This window comes from Mesoplodon bidens, assembly GCF_964165515.1.
Source record: "Mesoplodon bidens genome assembly, chromosome: 14".
In the NCBI taxonomy this organism is placed as follows: Eukaryota; Metazoa; Chordata; class Mammalia; order Artiodactyla; family Ziphiidae; genus Mesoplodon; species Mesoplodon bidens.
Window position 1 is genome coordinate 82,888,362 of NC_138170.1, and position 17,483 is coordinate 82,905,844.

General features: G+C 44.4%; 1 protein-coding gene across 2 annotated transcripts in view; it reads left to right on the forward strand.

The window, feature by feature from the left end:
• Positions 1–17,483, forward strand: part of MBOAT2 (membrane bound glycerophospholipid O-acyltransferase 2) — a 107,756-nt gene that overhangs the window by 22,959 nt on the left and 67,314 nt on the right. For both annotated transcript variants that reach the window (XM_081255114.1, XM_081255115.1), the window contains exon 2: positions 16,638–16,783. In XM_081255114.1, the coding sequence (XP_081111240.1) occupies positions 16,638–16,783 (146 nt within the window). The remainder of the gene's footprint in view (positions 1–16,637; positions 16,784–17,483) is intronic.

Consider the following 17,483-nt stretch of genomic DNA (forward strand, 5'->3'; position numbering starts at 1 on the left):
TTTTTGCTGAAGGGCATCTCCAAGTAACTTCCCAAGAAAGACTACATGGAAAGTAAGTTTTCTGCCTCTTTATATATTTGAAATTATCTTCATGCAACTTTAGGTTGAAAATATCTTTCCCTTATAACTTTCAAGATATCGTGCCATTATCTTTCAGCATGTAGTATTGTTGATGAGAAGTCTGATGCTAGTCTAATTCTCTTCACGAGTAGTTGACCTGATTTTCTTTCTTGAAGAGTAGTAGGATCTTCCGTTTTCCTTGATGTTCTTAAATTCACATTGTGTCTGTGTGGATACTTGGTAAGTTTGTTCAAATCGAAGACTCATGTTCTTTATCTCTGGGAAATCCTCTGGAATTACTTCTTAGATGACTTCTTCCTTATGTTTTCTTTGTTGTTGTCATTGTTTTCTTTCTGGAACTCTTATCTATTAGATATTGATTTCTTGGATGAATTCTGTCTCTCTTGCCACCTGTGTCTTTTGGAGACTTCCCTCGACTTTATATTCCACCCTGTGATAGATTTTATTTCCCACAAGCGGTGACAGCAGTATTTCTGGTACTTGTCACCCCCTATCAACAGATGAGACTGATCTCCTTTCCCCTTGAACCTGGCAAGGTTTGTGACTGTTTCTGCTGAGAGAGTACAGTGGATGCTGTGTGACATTGAGGGTTAGGTCACTAAAAGGCTACAGCTTCCGTTGCTGTGGGTGTGTGTGGCTCTCTTTCTGTCTGTCTCTCTCTCTCTCAGAATGCTGGTCCTTGAACCCACCTGCCGTATTGTGAGGAAGCCCAGGGCACACAGGCCATGTGAAGCTGACTTGAGAGTGAATGAGCCTTTAGATAATTACAGTCCCTGGCTGATGCCAGGGAGAGCGGAGATGAGTTCTCCCTTCCTAGTCATGCTCAAATTGCAGATTCAAGAGCAAAAGGTATATTATTGTTTTAAGCTACCAAGTTCAAGGGTAATTTTCACGTCATCAAATTTCTCATTTTGGCAATCCTATTTTTTTAAAACGTTTATTGAAGTATAACATATATACCCAGATCTGAAGTGTACAGTTCGGTCAGTTTTGACAAATGCATATGTATTTTCTTGTGTGACTAACCCTTGTGAAGGTGATCTTGGTAGACCAGACTATTAGGTATTGAGTTGAAAGAGATTGGCAAGAATTTGGTTAGAATATAAATAGGATAGGAAGCCATTGGATTTTTTTTTTTTTTTTGCAGTATGCGGGCCTCTCACTGTTGTGGCCTCTCCCGTTGCGGAGCACAGCCTCTGGACGCGCAGGCTCAGTGGCCATGGCTCACGGTCCCAGCCGCTCTGCAGCATGTGGGATCCTCCCGGACTGGGGCATGAACCCGTGTCCCCTGCACTGGCAGGCGGACTCTCAACCACTGTGCCACCAGGGAAGCCCTGGATTTTTTTAAATGAAATTTTTAAAAATAATTAAAAAAATTTTTATTTATTTTTAGCTGCATTGGGTCATCGCTGCTGCACGCGGGCTCTCTCTAGTTGTGGCAAGCAGGGGCTACTCCTCGCTGCGGTGTGTGGGCCTCTCACTGCCGTGACCTCTCCTGCTGCGGAGCACGGGCTCTAGGTGCGTGGGCCCCAGTTGCTGTGGCATGTGGGCTCAGTAGTTGTGGTGCACGGGCCTAGTTGCTCCACAGCACGTGGGATCTTCCTGGACCAGGGATTGGACCTATGTCCCCTGCATTGGCAGGTGGACTCTCAACCACTGCGCCACCAGGGAAGCCCTTTATAATTAACTTTTAATTTACAGAGAGTTGTGAAGATAGACCAAAGTTCCCATATAACCCACATTCACTTTTTCCTGTTGTTAATGTGTTACATTAGAATGGTCTTTTATCACAATTGTCCTAATCAGGGTGCCAGTGTGGTCAAGTTCTGGTGAGGCCTCTCTCCAAGGCTTGCGGATGGCTGCCTTTTTGCTGTGTGTTCATGTGGACTTTTTTTGGTGTGTATGTGTGTGTGTGTCTGGTGTCTTGGGAGGGAGAAGGGTAGGAGCTCCCTGTCTGGTGTCTGTTCTTACAAGGGCACTAATCCCATCATGAGGGCCCTGCCCTCATGACCTAATTACATCTCAAAGGTTCCATCTCCAAATTCCATCACATTGGGGCTTAGGGCTTCAGTGTATGGATTGGGGGGATACAAATATTCAGTCCACAACAAGGTCCTTCCTGTGACCCAGGACCCTGTGCGGGATATTCCCACTTACACTTCGTCGTCGATGTTTCTTGGGTTCCTCCGGACTGAGAGTTTCTCAGACTTCCCTTGTTTTAGGTGACCTGATAGCTTTGAGAGTCATCAGGGATCTTGTAGGAAGCTCCTCAGGTGGGGTGTGTCCAAAGTTCTCCTCACGACTAGTCTGGCTGGTGGATGTCTGGGAAGCAGGGCACAGAGGTGCAGCGTCACTTCCGTCACGTCATAAGCAGGGCACGCCTTTCAACCTGACTTAGCGCTGTTGATGTCAGCCTTGTCACCTGGCTGAGAGGATGCTCGTCAGGGCTCTCCACGGACGCTTCTCTTTTCTACCCTGACTCTCCACATTGTCCTCTGGAAGAGGGCATCTGGGCAGCCCGCACGTGGGGGCAGGCCACCCGCCGAGCTGAACAGAGGAACGAGCTCATCTGGTTTCCTTTAGGAAGATCTTGTTAGTGTGTGGAGCGCTAGAGGAGAGCCAGGAGGAGCAGGGTGTGGCGTGCCAGCAGCGGCTTTGCTCGGGGGCTCCTGGCGGGAGGCGCTGCCATGACTTCCTGGTGAGGGATGTATGTGAGGGAGAGGAGTCGGGGGCGACGCCTGTCCTGCGCGGTTGGCCTAAGCAGCCGGTCAACGATGGGGGCTCCGGGGGCGATGTGGCTTTTGGAGCGTGGGAAGGGAAAGATAGAGAGTCTCCTTTGGCCGTGTTAAGCTTCGGGAGCCTGTTGGACTTGAAGAAGGACTGCTGAGTAGACCATTGACTGTGAGTGTGGAGTTCAGGGTGGAGGGCAGGGCTCAGGACGCAATTCAATAATTCCATTGTGCTTTCAGACTAAGACTTTGGTTTGGTAGAATAAAGAGCCTGTGGTAGTTTGATCAGAATGATGAGAAAAATTAAAATCAAACAAATGTCCTTTCTGAGAGCGTCATGAACAAAAAGAAGAAATGCTGATTTTGGTCAGCATCAGTAGCCCTGTGTCCCAGCTTTTACGGCCAGTTGAGCAGTGGAAGATTCAGAATTTGATTTGAATGTCTTAGTTTTTTCCCCGAGGAACTGTGTACATATGTTTTGGGGGCCTCGGAGACAGCCAGTGTGCAGTGCATTACATTTCCTCCTTCTTAGAGAGAAGACAGGCAGGAGCGGGAGGCCTCCCACAAGCTGGATTTTGACGCGGCCGCGGCTGTGGCTTTTGTCTTCTCTCAGGCAGAACGCCGGCCCTGTGGCCCCTTCTGGATCCCTCCTGCTTACGCTCCCTCTCCCATGACCAGTGCGGGTGACCGGCTTTCCTTTCTTGGTTCCTCTCCCGGTGATGATGAAGAGAGGAGACTGAGGGATTTATATTATTTGGCGCCGTAACAGGACTTTCTAAAGGTCTTTGACAGTTACACCTCAAATTACATAACATTTGACCAGCGGTACTGATGGCTTAAATGTTAAGTTGCTATATACATAGAAGTTGTTCCATTATCACTTAGAAAATGGAGTAAGTGAAGACTTTGGGGGAATTTATAGTTCTTTCTTGTTTCCTTTTCTCCCCCAAAGCTCTTTACTTGTTTTTAGATCCTTCTTGTACCAGTACGTCTTCCCTTTTCTGGGGAGTTTTTATAAAAATCAGATTTGCAGGAGATTGTGTACCAGCACCACACGCTCTTAGAGGATGGTGAAACCCTCCCTCACGCTTCCAGCTTCAGGAGAACCTTTCCAACCTCCCTGGGTGCCCCTCTTAGGGCCCATCTAGGAGAGGAGTGATTTCCAGAGTTTGGGGTTTATCATTTCCTTGCTTTTCTTCATAGTGTTGACCACAAGCGTGTGTATCTGTAATAGCATCACGTTTAGTTTTGCTCAGTTTTGATTTTGATCTTTATATAAATGATTCATATACTGTGTGTTTTCTTCTGAGTCTTGCTTTTTGCATCAGGTTATGTTTATTTACATTGGTGGCTGTAGCTGTGCTTTGTACATTTTCACTCTGGACTAGTGTGAATATACCCTCACTTGTTTGTGTTCTCCTGTCCGAGGGCATTTGCATGGTTTATGGTTTCTTACCGTATAAACAGTGCTGCACAGAACGTTCTTGTTCATGTGTCCTTGTCACATGTGCAAGAGTTTCTCTAAGTTTATCTCCCTACTGGTGGCCTTATGGTCATGGAGATTGTATCTTTAACTTTACTAAATAATGGCAAACTGTTTTCCAGAGTGGTTATACCAGAATACACTCCCACCGACCGTGTATTAAACATTCTTTTCTTCCTCATCCACACCAGCACCTGCCTCCTATTGTTACCAGGTTAATAAATTTTGGCCAGTCTTGTGGGTATGAAAAGATCTTTTGTGATTTTCATTTTCATTTTTCCTGAATGAGTGAGGTTAGTGTGTTTTCATATAGCTCCTGGCCATTTGTATTTCCTCTTCTGTGAAATGCTTAGTCCTGTCTTTTGCCTGTTTTTAAATTGGGTAGTTTGTCTTTCTCATCTTGATTTTTACAGGTTCTCTCTGTTTTGGATTTGAATTATTTCTACATTATACATGTTGTAAAATATCTTTTCCCAGTTTGTAGCTTGATTTTCCATTTTCCTTACGGTGTCTTTCAAGCCTGTGCTCCGCAATGGGAGAGGCCACAACAGGGAGAGGCCCGCATACCGCAAAAAAAAAAAAAAAAAAAGAAAGAAATTAAACATGCTTACATTGGCTCATTCAGATAATGTGTTGTTTAAATGCTCAATGGCTAAATATTCCAAAGGCAAGGTGTTCAGATCCCAAGCTAATCATTAAAAGTTAATACTTTTTATGTTGACATGATTGTTATTGAAAAGTGTACTATTTTTGATGGGAGGCAATGTAATTTCACAATCAAGTCAACATATTTGTAAGTTGGTATCGCATTGAACTGAAATCTGATGATAATGAGGCAGCCCAGGAGAAAAGTGAGTCTTCTGCATCATTTGAAGCCTTGTGTAATTAATAGGATAGCTAAAATTGACTTTTTTATTTTTATTTTTAGGGTGGGTGCTTTTTACCCAGGAGCACCTAGGCCCCTGGATATGAATGCTTTCAAGTTAAGTCACTATTCTTATTTGGACTAAAGCTTCTAATAGTCATAGCAGAAATGAATGAACGAATGGGTATTAGAAATATAATAAATAAGTAAACAGATTTACAGGATACTTTGAGATAGTGATGAGTACTGTAAAGTCAGTAAAATGAGATATAGTATATGTTAAAAAATGATTGGGCTGCTGCTTTAGCTTACAAGATACATGGACCTTTTGAAGACATGATGTTTGAGTTCTGATGTGAAGGGTGAAGTGTCTGCATTTTGTGCATTCCAGGTATGGGGGGCTGGGGAGGCTTTGGCCTTGAGGCGGAGGTGCGTTTGGTGTGTTAGGGAAGATCCCGCGTTGAAGGGTAGCCAGCGAGAGAAACAGTGGTAGGTGAGGCTAGAAAGGGGGCCTGGCTCTTTGAGGGCACAGTAAGGAGTTAAGATGTTATGTTGACCATGATGGGCAGTCTGCTGGGTGGAGTGTTTTAAAGAGGAGGACTGACATGGTCACATGAGTGTAGTGTGGTGCCCGACTTGGAGAGGCAAGAGGGGACATAGGGAACCCCTGTGGGCTTGGTCGTCCAGGCAAGCAGAGACGGCAGCAGTGGAGATGGAGACAGGGCATGCATGGCACATGCAGTATGGAGACAGAGCTAAAAGGACTTAGGGACGGATTTGACGTGGAAGGTGTTAAGGAGTGTGTGCCTGCTGGGTGTTCGGTTGAGCCACTGAATTTGTGCAGGTGCCCTGGCTGAGATGGGTAGACTTGGGGGAGAAGTTGCCTGGATGACTAAGTACCCTTTTGACTGCAGCGAGTTTAGGATACTTACTATTGTTCAAGGAGGGGGCGAGTCTGAAGCTCCGTGGAGAGGTCAAGATTAAAATTACAAAGTTAGGTGTCAGCAGTGTAGACATGAATTCCTGGGAGAGGATGGAATCTTCAGTTTCCTCCTTCAAGTTGAGGAAGTCGGACTGGATGGTCTTTCCTTCTTTCTGAAAATCAGACATTTATTGAGTCACAGAAGCTGTCTGTGAGAAACTTGAAGTGATGGGAATTTTCACTAAAATTCTTTTAGCTTTTTAAACCGTGAAAGTGACGAATGGGAAGGAAATACAGACATTTAAGTATTCCGCATCTGTATTCCTTCCAAAATTGCTTGTCAGTTGCTTGTCCACAAAGCAGGATATATAACTGAAATGAAATATCTTTCCTTTCCAAAAGCAAAGGTAATCTCAATCACATTGTTAAGGTTTTCAGTTAAACCCCAGTGATGGTCAGTGTTAATTTATTTTTATTAAAAAATTTTAAACAGCTTTATTGAGGTATAATTGACGTACAATAAAGTGTGCCCTTTTAGAGTGTAAAATTGAATGTTTTGACATATGCATCCATCTGTAAAACCACCACTGCAATAAAGATAATGCACGTCTCCATCACCCCAGAGTTTCCCTGTGTCCCCTAGTAATACCTCTCTCTTGCTTCTCCCTGCCCGGCATCCCCAGGCAACCACTGATCTGCTTTTTGTCATTATGGATTAGTTTGCATTTTCTAGAAATTTGTATAACTAGAATTACACTCTTCATTTTTCTGAATTCTTTTACTTGGTTTAATTATTTTGAGATTCATCTATGTTGTGAGTGTCACAATAGTTCATTCCTTTTTCTTGCTAAGTAATATCCTCTTGTGTGGATGTACTAGGATTTGTTTATTGCATCATTGTGAATTTAGACTCCTCTTCCTTTTTCCCTTTAGTAAGTCTTCTGATTTGCTAATATTATTTGTAACTACCTAAGAGATAAATATTGAGTCTCTCTCTTTCACCACAAATGCTCCTCATGAAAGGGGAGCTGGTTCCTTGTTCTTATATTTATTTCCCCTTTATCCTTTTTAGGAATGAGCTGCTCAGTCATTTGTCAGAGTACGTTTGACAAGTGGTGTTGATGCGAAGCAGATCAACCCTTTTTTTATGTCTGTGCTCTGTGTGATATTTTGGGATGTGTGTATGGTGAGTTTATTTTATCTGGATTCAGCTTATTTCCGTAGATTGCCTTAACTTGAGTTTCATAATTTAGCAGTTGTGGATGCAATTAATCTAGCACCTTTTAATTTTACAAGCAGATAGAAATAAATTCCTTCTTAGTTCATAGGAATCTTATATAGATGGCAAGACTGAAATTAAATAAACTCTCATTAACCTCGTAGGTAAGAGGTGTGTCCTTTTAATCTCTGGTGTCTTGATTGAATCACTTGCTTTCTGCTTCTGTTTCGGTGCCTTTGAAAAAGCTTACTACTTTTTGGTTTCTGTGGATGATCTGAGAATATACTTCAGGATCTGTCAGTTAATGAACCCCCGGGAGTCTGGCTCTTTTTAACGTCGTCAAATTTAGCACAGAGTAGGAGGTTAGGGGATGTCTGGGCTCTCACTTTGCAGCTCTCTGTGCTGTTGTCTGGGAAGGAAGAGGAGGGAAAGTTGTATCTAAGGGCCGGCCCTGTCCTGGTGGACGCGGGGCTTTGCTGGCTAAACCCAGTGTGTTTTGTTTATGTGGGATTCGGGTAGGCAGTTGCCATGTATGTAATTCAGGAGGCAGGATGGAGCCCCCAGAGGCATGCCCTCTGCCTCCCAACCTGCCTGGCAGCCACTGTTGTTATAGTTCATTTGTGTGTCTTCTTGCCCACCTCTAAGTTTTATGAGTGCAGAATCTGCCATGTCTGTGCTTTCTTCTACCTAAATAGTGTTTACAGAATGTTGAGTTGAATGCATACTTATGCTTACATATTTATTTTTTATTTCTTGTTATGGAGTTTCTAATTGGAGCAATTATTGTTAAGGCTTTAAGTCTCTAAGGAAGAAGATAAAATATGAGCTGTTATATTCATAATACTCTATACTATTTAGGCAAACTCTTGAAGCATATTTTTTTTCCTCCACTCTTTCAGTAAATTAAAAGCACAGATGGAGCCAGGCACTGCAGTCTGGGATGGGTAGGGATTCATACATGAATAAAATTTGTTCCCAAGCCCTGAGAAGTTCACAGTCTAGAGGGAAAGTCAGACTAATAGGCCAGTAAGTGACAAGTGCTATATAGAACTGATTTAAAAAGTGTTCTGGAAGCCCAAAAGTATGAGTACAGGTTCCATAGTTTCTATTCGAGGAGCGGGGTGATCCTGTTAACTAAGATCCGGGTCCTTGGAGGAAACAAGCCAATTGGATAGAATGATAAGATACACGAGGATGCAGTGAAGAATTCTGTTCATGTGTCCAATTTGAATTTTGTGCAGAATGTTATTCTTTTGGCGAATCTGTAGATTTTTATGGCAGTTTATAAAGACTTGTTTCCCAAAGTTTTGGTTGAGATTCATTTTTACTATTTATGGGGAGGTAGTGGTTGTTGAATTAAATGAGTTTAATTTACCAAAGTTGCTTCTAGTAGGAGTGGAGTTTAATTCACCCTATGCTTGAAAGAGTCATTTTTCTGTGGCAGTGGCCTAATCATATTTGAAAACGCTTATATGCTGTAAGACCTGGCTGCCATTGTATTAAATTTAGTAGGATGAAGCTAGCAATGCAGACTCAGTGTAGGGAGATGAGATCATTACAGTCTTAAATCCTGGTGCTCAATTTTTGGTTTGGAAATTTGAAAAGAAGCATGAATTACTTTATTTACTTAAAGAATCCATTTTACTTATTTATTTTTGGCTGCGTTGGGTCTTCGTTGCTGAGCGTGGGCTTTTTCTAGTTGCGGCGAGCGGGGGCTACTTTTCATCGCAGTGCGCAGGCTTCTCATTGTGGTGGCTTCTCTTGTTGCGGAGCACGGGCTCTATGCATGTGGGCTTCAGTAGCTGTGGCACATGGGCTCACTAGTTGTGGCACGCAGGCTCTAGAGCGCAGGCTCAGTAGTTGCGGCACACAGGCTTAGTTGCTCTGCGGCATGTGGGATCTTTCCAGACCAGGGATCGAACCCATGTCCCCTGCTTTGGCAGGCAGATTCCCAACCACTGCACCACCAGGGAAGTCCCAGCATGCATTACTTTTAAAACATTTATTCGGGGGTAGATAATACATGTCCATGGTGCAAAATAAACAGTTGGACAGGGCTGTACAATGACAAATAAGTCTCCCTTTACCTCTGTCCTGTACCCTGAAGGGTGACCACTGTTACCAGTTACTGGGCTTTCCTTCCAGAGAACGGTGTGGTAGAGACGGCTAGCTCTTCCCCAGAAGTCACTTTTTTTCCTGTCCTGGCACGTTTCCTGGTCAGCCTTGCAGGGGGGCGGGCTCTGTGACTAGCTCTGTGCGTGAGTATGGGTGACAATGATCCACGTCCCATTTTCAGGCAAGGGCTCTTTAGAAACAAGTGTGCCTTTTCCATCTTCTCACATTTCCCTTCCGAAGGCTGGATGCCGCAGTGATGAGGTTCTGGGTGATGGCATCACAGAACGGAGCCACGACCCCAAAATCATCTGCCCAGGACGGCTGCCCGCTGACCAGGGATATCTGCTCTAGACTGTTACCTGAACCTCAGTTTTGTTGGAGCCACTGCATATTTTTGTGTGTGTGTTTATTACAGTACCTAATGTTACCACAGCTATTACATAAAGTTTAACAAAAAATTAAAAAGCCAATATCTCTGTAACCACGCAAGAAACGGATGATCACCAGCACGCAAAAGCCCCCTGTGTGCCTCTCATTGTGACCTCTTCCCTTCCTCCACAGATTATCACTTTGCTGACTTCAGCGATATTCATTTCATGCTATTTATAGTTTCACCACTCATGTGGGCATCCCTAAACAGTATGGTTTATGGCTTGTTTGGGGGAACTTTTTATAAACATATGTTTTTATGTTGTATGTGTTCCTGTGAGTTAAATTCAAGAGATGTATGGCTCCTTTCGTGCAGCGTTGTGTGTTGAGCTTAGTCCGTATGCTGTAAGAAGCTGTAATGTTTCATTTTCATTGTTCTGTGTGTTGCCTGTTGTATGAATACACCACAATATATTGAGCCGTTTTACTGTTAATGGGCATTGGGTGTTTTCTAGCATATGGCTCTTATGAACACCACAGTTCTGAACATTCTTGAACATGTCTCCTGGTCCCCATGTTATACCTCTGAGTAGTGGAGTCCTAGGGTGTAAGTATCTTTAGTCCTGTAAGAAGATGCTGAGCTGTTTCCCCAAGTGGTTGTGTTAGCGTGTGTGAGATCCCGTTGCTCCACACCGTGGTCTACTTGGTATTGTCAGACCTAAAAAGTTTGTCAGTCTGGTCGATACATAATGGTATCTTATATGGATTTACTTTATATTAATTTCCTAAAGATACGAGTGGTTCTTTGCCTTGCCTTTGGGCCCCCTTGTGTCTACTTGACTTTGAGGTTGGTTGATGAGGACACGTTTCTCAAACACAGAGCACACGAGTTTTGCCTGCGGAGTTAAAAAAAAAAAATTCAAGGTTCTGCTTCAGACCAGGGGAATAAAACATCTGGGTCTAGTATTCAAGAATCTATTTCCAATCAGCTGTGCAGGTGGTTATTACACAGCTGGACTTACACCGGTAGATACAAGCACAGGGCTGAGGATGCTAAAGGTTGTATCTGTGGGGCCTTGAGAACCCCTATGATCCTTGGCCACGGGCTGTGTGCCTCAGTCCCCCAGCTCCGCCCATACAGGGTCTCCCAGAGACTGCCTGTTTACCTTGGGAGCCACTGGCTAAGAATGTAAGTATGCTACCCAGCAGCTATTTATACTAATAGAAAAGTAACCTTAGATGTAATTTATGTTCCATTGATAGAGATATGGAGGCAGCAGTTGATTTGGGGGTACTTCTGTTAATTTGTTGAGTATTACACTTCATCTTTTTAAAATTTTATTGAAGTATAGTTGATTTACAGTGTTGTGTTAATTTCTGCTGTACAGCAAAGTGATTCAGTTATACATATATATATATATACATTCTTTTTCATATTCTTTTCCATTGTGGTTTAACACAAGGTATTGAATATAGTTCCTGTGCTGTACAGTAGGACCTTGTTGTTTATCTGTCCTATATATAATAGTTTGCATCTGCTAATCCCAAACTCCCCTTGCCCCCTTGGCAACCACATGTCTGTTTCATAGATAAGTTCACTTGTCATATTTTAGATTCCTCATAGAAGTGATATCATATGGTATTTGTTAGTCTTGAGCTGCCTTGAAATTTAAGTTTTTTCACTCTCAACTTATTATAAGTCAGTTGTTGGCTTATTATAGAATGCTTAGTTCTGATGTAGCGGTAATTAACTGTCGTATGGCATGTGTGGCAGTTTATACATTTTTTCATAAGAGGTGTAGCTGTTGGTTTGGTATGTCCGTGGAAGGAGGTGAGCTGACAAGCCTCCGATGTCCCTGTCTTGGACCCTTCCCTCCCTGAATGCTTTTGCAAATTTGTTTGGGGGTATTATTAATAATTTCTTTGAATGTCCTTAAAAATAAGTGAATCTAGGGCTTCCCTGGTGGCACAGTGGTTGAGAGTCCGCCTGCCGATGCAGGGGATACGGGTTCGTGCCCCGGTCCAGGAAGATCCCACATACCGTGGAGCGGCTGGGCCCGTGAGCCATGGCCACTGGGCCTGCGCATCCGGAGCTTGTGCTCCGCAACCGGAGAGGCCACGACAGTGAGAGAGGCCTGCGTACCGCAAAAAAAAAAAAAAAAAAAAAAAAAGTGAATCTTGTTGCTATTTCTTTGGAGTGGCATAAATGACTGAGCAGCAGGCTTTCACCCTGCACGCCTGGACACTGACTTAATTGTGAGACTGAACCATGTCATTTGGTGTCGAAGAAAATTCTTCTCTCGCCACCTCACGTGGAACACACTCCTCAGAGAGCATCCTCTGGTTTGTCTACAACAGTTGCTTTCATAGGTACTTCTATGTGCAACTTCTCACAAAAGTTAAATTTTTAATTAAAAAAATCTTAAATTAGCTGGATTTTCCACCCTTGCTTCTTTCCCCTTCCTGTGCCCTGCCTCCCCTCCCACCCCCCGCTCCCAAATTTCTGGGGGCACTTCTTTGAAGCTATATCAGGTCATTTGCCTAGGTATATTTTCAACACAATGGTGTTGAAAAAAAGAACATAAAGTCTTTTGGGTCTATATTTCTTTCCGTTTGGAAGAAAGCTTGTACGAAGGGTTGACCTGTAACAAACCAAAACAAATGTACGCAAACTCAACGTGGCTTCTCTTTCATTGTGTGTATTAGGTGTGGGAAGTAGCCATTTGGTGGCATTTTGTTAGCTACGATGGACATACTCTGCGGGTCGCAAATTCTCTCTATGGTCTTGTCTGTAGCAATCAAGTTGGACCCTCAGACCTTCTCTAGAAGTAGAGAGGCAGCCATTGAACAGCCTAGACTCAGACATGGGTTAGAGCCTGGGGTACTCGCTTGTGTTGTAAGTGACTTTGAGTTGGCTGAGTAAACTTGGGGAGGTAGCACCTTGCTTCAAGGATTAAAGGCGGGAAGTAGTGGAAAGTGCCAGTGATGGATGTCCACACCTTGTAGGTCTGTTAGTTCTTTCTTGCTCTGTGTCCGTCTACAGTATGCATTTGCCTCCCCAGCCCTACCCCACCCATGAAAGAATGACTAAGATATGGGAAAGTTTTACCTTTAAGACCTTTCACAGCAGCTATTTGAACATCTGGGTGTGTGCCCGTTCTGGTGTTTCCTATGTAAAGTGACTGGATTCCCACCCCCCCCCCCCGCCCGCATATCCTACAGGGTTTTTTTCTCGATATGCATTGCAGCCCCCTCCTCCTCGAGTTGCCACCGTTGTCTGACTGGCCGAATCCATCTTCTCCTTTGCAGCCCAGTTACAAGGCCCGGATACCAGCTGTGCCTCTGGATGCTCCCCCAGGTCAGGGCACTTAATTGCACCTACTCCCGGGGCTCTCTCCCTGGCGCTGCAGTTGTACCCTGGTTCTGCATGCTTTCAGAGCAGGGTCCCGCTTCATGCATCTTGTGCCTCCTGCACAGCTGTCCTGGCCACTAGTGGATAATGTATGACTCATTCGTAGGCCGTATTAATTTGGACGGGTTCCCTAAACACGGGGACTTAGCTTCCTCATCTGTGACATGTGGCTTTCTGCTCTGGATATGCTCTCACCCAGCTCACTGATAAAGGTGCAGTTGCCAAGGTAGGTGGCTTGTCTTGGATCTTGTGCCCCGTGACCCGACCGTGACCATGACCTCTTGAGCCTCCTCTTGCCCTGCCCACACACAGCGTGCCCGTTCTTGCTGCTGTGACTTGGCCCGGCTGTGACTTGCCTGCTGTGGGATTCTGCCCTGGGCCCCCTTGTCTGTCCACAGCTCTCCTTCCGCCATGTTCCTCACTCCCAGACTCGCATCTGCTCTGCTGGCTCCAGACCCGCCTTGCAGATGTCATCTGAGCGAGCATGCTTGCCCCCTGCACACTCTCAAACTGAGCGTGCTCGAGGGGGTGGGTCTTTCTCCCCTAGGACCCACGCGTCCCCACATTGGTTCATGTCATCCTCCACTGATGACTCGCGGCCTTTTCTCTTCCTTTCAGGCCCTGGTCCAGTGGCCAGTCCCAGTGGCTCTGTGGCCTGAGTGTCCTTCGAACTGGCTCTTTCCTCTCTGTCTCCTTGCCACTTCAGGCCCTCCTTTCTCAAGGAGGCTGGAACAGCAGCGGCCTGCATCCTGTTGCTACACACTCCTTATTCTGGTCCTTCTTTTGCAGAAGCAGAGCTTGGGTCACACGTTAAGTTGTTGGTGTTTTTTGGTTTTGTTTTTTAAATTAATTAATTAATTTTATTTTTGGCTGCATTGGGTCTTCATTGCTGGACGTGGGCTTTCTCTAGTTGCAGCGAGCTGGGGCTACTCTTGTCGTGGTGCTCGGGCTTCTCACTGTGGTGGCTTCTCTTGTTGGGGAGCACGGGCTCTAGGCGCACGGGCTTCAGTAGTTGTGGCGCATGGGCTCAGTAGTTGTGACTCGTGGGCTCTAGAGCGCAGGCTCAGTAGTTGCGGCGCACGGGCTTAGCTGCTCCGCGGCATGTGGGATCTTCCTGGACCAGGGCTGGAACCCATGTCCCCTGAATTTGGCAGGCGGATTCTTAACCACTGCACTACCAGGGAAGTCCTTGTCGGTGTTTTTTCATCACTTATGGGATCAACTATAAACACCTCCGCACGACATGCAAAGCCCCTCTTTCTCTGAACCCACCCCCATCCTGATGTCATCTCCCGCCGTCCCCACCACACCCTGCTGCTTTGCATTTTCAAGCCTCAGTGCTTCCTTCACATTGGGGTTTTTTGTTTTTGTTTTGTTTTTGCTGAAAATGCCCTTTCTCTAATTTTCCTACACCGTGGTTCTCATACCTGGAGGATTATTGGGACCTGTGTTGTTCTTTTTGAATTATCGACTTCTGCGCCTGCCCCCAAAGATTTTGATTCAGTGTCTGGAGTGAGACCTGGTCTCATTTTCTGTAAGACGACAACGTTGAAATGGATGTTTACAAAGATACAAAATTCTGTATGTCAGTGGTTCTAGAATGCTTCTGTATTAGTTCACACTTTGTTTTATGTTAGACAAATATGAAAAGAGAGAGAGAGGAGGAGGGAGAGGGAGGGAGCGACTCCTCGGATGTTTGTGGAGATCAGCTGTTGTTAGGTCTTATGTCCCCAACTTTGTGACAGTCACCCCTTCGTGCTGTTTCCTTTGGGGTGTCCTCAAAGCACTTCCTGTATAGTCTTTAATAACTGAGTTGAAGATCCTGGTACACGTGTTTGCTTTGAATTTTAATTTTTATTTATTTATTTATTTAAACATCTTTATTGGAGTCTAATTGCTTTACAGTGGTGTGTTAGTTTCTGATTTATAACAAAGTGAATCAGTTATACATATACATATGTTCCCATATCTCTTCCCTCTGGCGTCTCCCTGCTTTTTTCATTAGATTCTAAAGCCATCCAGGGCTAGCGCAGGGCTTATGCATTTTTTGATTTCCCATGCTTTGCCCAGAGTAGATGCTCCATACATTTTTGTTTAGTTATGAGATATTTGAAAGTTTTTAAACTGTAAGAAGTTTTGTAGATGTGAGTAGTTATTAATGTCAATATTCATTTTTTCTGGTATATCTACTTTTTGCTTAATTAAAAAAATATCGTTGGAACCCTTTAGGAGAGAAAAAGTGCTTAGAACCTGTTGGAATGACAGTTTGCTTGTATTAAGTGTAGCTGTTTCAAAGAACAATGGTCTCTCAGACAATGTACAACAATGTTCAACTGTTTTTCTCCTTGTCATGCAAGAAAAAGCACGTAGTTGTCTGTGTCTTTAGGCAGAGATGTCTCTGTGGATCTGTGGCAGCACCGACATGTAGATGGTGTGATTTGTTCCTAATTTAGGTCCCTGCAACCGTGGTTTTGTTGTTGTTAAATGTGTTTCTTACAAGTCCCTAATGTCAAATGTATTTTTCCTGTATTTGTAGATTCTAAAGCATGTGTTCCTTAACGTTCTATGAGAATCTACTTCGTAAGGGATAGAAATGCAGGTTTTTCTTGAGTCTTTAAACACCACAGGAGAGTCTTATTTGTAGTTTTTTATTTTATCATTTTGCAAGGGCAAAAGTAATGTTAAGGGAGAGAAAAGAGCTGCGGCACTATTACCAGCTTGTGTGCGTTCCTGAAAATTGAGAACGACGTCGCTCCTGGTGAGTTATGAGGACGTTTAAGAACTTGCCTTGGCGGGCTTGGGGGAGAACGCTATCCCTCATGGCTTTCTGGAGGCTCCTTTGTCTTATTCACCTGCTTGCCTCCTGGACCAGTGCTTGAGGCCCCCAGAGCTGAGACATTTGGTTCCTTTCAGTGGTAGTTTCAGACCAGCAGCATCCCCTTGACTCCCTCGCCAGGGATGGAGTGGAACTCCAGATGGAAGAGGGTGCATTCTGCAGACTCTCAGGGATCTTGACCAGGTCTTGACCCAGAGGAGTTTTGGAGACACTCAGAGCTCTTCTTTTCCACCAGTTACAGGGTCGCCCAAGTCATTAAAATAAGTTTCTCTTTCTCTCAAACCATAGGGTACCCCGTGCTTTCCATTTCTGCGTCTGCATCCCTGTGCCTTCCAGATTCTTCCAGGGGCCCCCCCAGGCCTCTCCCCACGCTGGGCGCCAGCGTCCCTGCCAAGTGTAGCACCCAGGTGTGCATCAGCCCTTCACTTTGAACTTGAGGCTGTCATCCCTGGGAAGACGCCCCGATTTTTGTTTTGTTTCTTTAGTAAACTGGGAGATCTTAATTTTCTGTAACCTTGGTGTTTTTGTCCTGAGAATTTAAATGTAACATCAAGTGAAAAATTCAAGTCTGTGTTGCTAATATGAAATTTTAATTTTTCTTCACAGGTCAACTTTGTAGTGTGCCAACTCTTTGCCTTGCTAGCAGCCATTTGGTTTCGAACTTACCTACATTCAAGCAAAACTAGCTCTTTTATAAGACATGTCGTTGCTACCCTTTTGGGCCTTTATCTTGCACTTTTTTGCTTTGGATGGTAAGTAATTATTTTGATCATATTTAATGAAGACTTTGGACGTCTTTGTGACTTGAGTGTGTAGAAGGATACGTTATGTGGAGTTTTGTTCTGTTTTTATTTTCAATATAAAAAAAGAGTGGAGAGTGGGCTCTTCAGTTGGGGTTCAGAGGGCAATTTATTATTTACAACTTAGGAGAAAGGACAGATGAAGAAAAAGGATATAAAGACGTTTTATTCTGTCATGAGTAGCTCCTTCACCTGTTTTGCAGGTCTTTTATGCCAAGACAAAGGAACCATTTTTTTTTTTTTTTAATGATTTTAATTCCTAATTTTATTTATTTATTTATTTATTTATTTATTTTTGCTGTGTTAGGTCTTCGTTTCTGTGCGAGGGCTTTCTCTAATTGCGGCGAGCGGGGGCCACTCTTCATCGCGGTGCACGGGCCTCTCACTATCGCGGCCTCTCCTGTTGTGGAGCACAGGCTCCAGACGTGCAGGCTCAGTAGTTGTGGCTCACGGGCCTAGTTGCCCCGCGGCATGTGGGATCCTCCCAGACCAGGGCTCGAACCCATGTCCCCTGCATTGGCAGGCAGATTCTCAACCACTGCGCCACCAGGGAAGCCCCCAAAGGAACCATTTAAAACAGCTTTTTTCTTTCTGTGCACGTGGCTTTTAAGAGTCTGGTAGAGCCCATTCATAGAACTCTATCACCATTTTT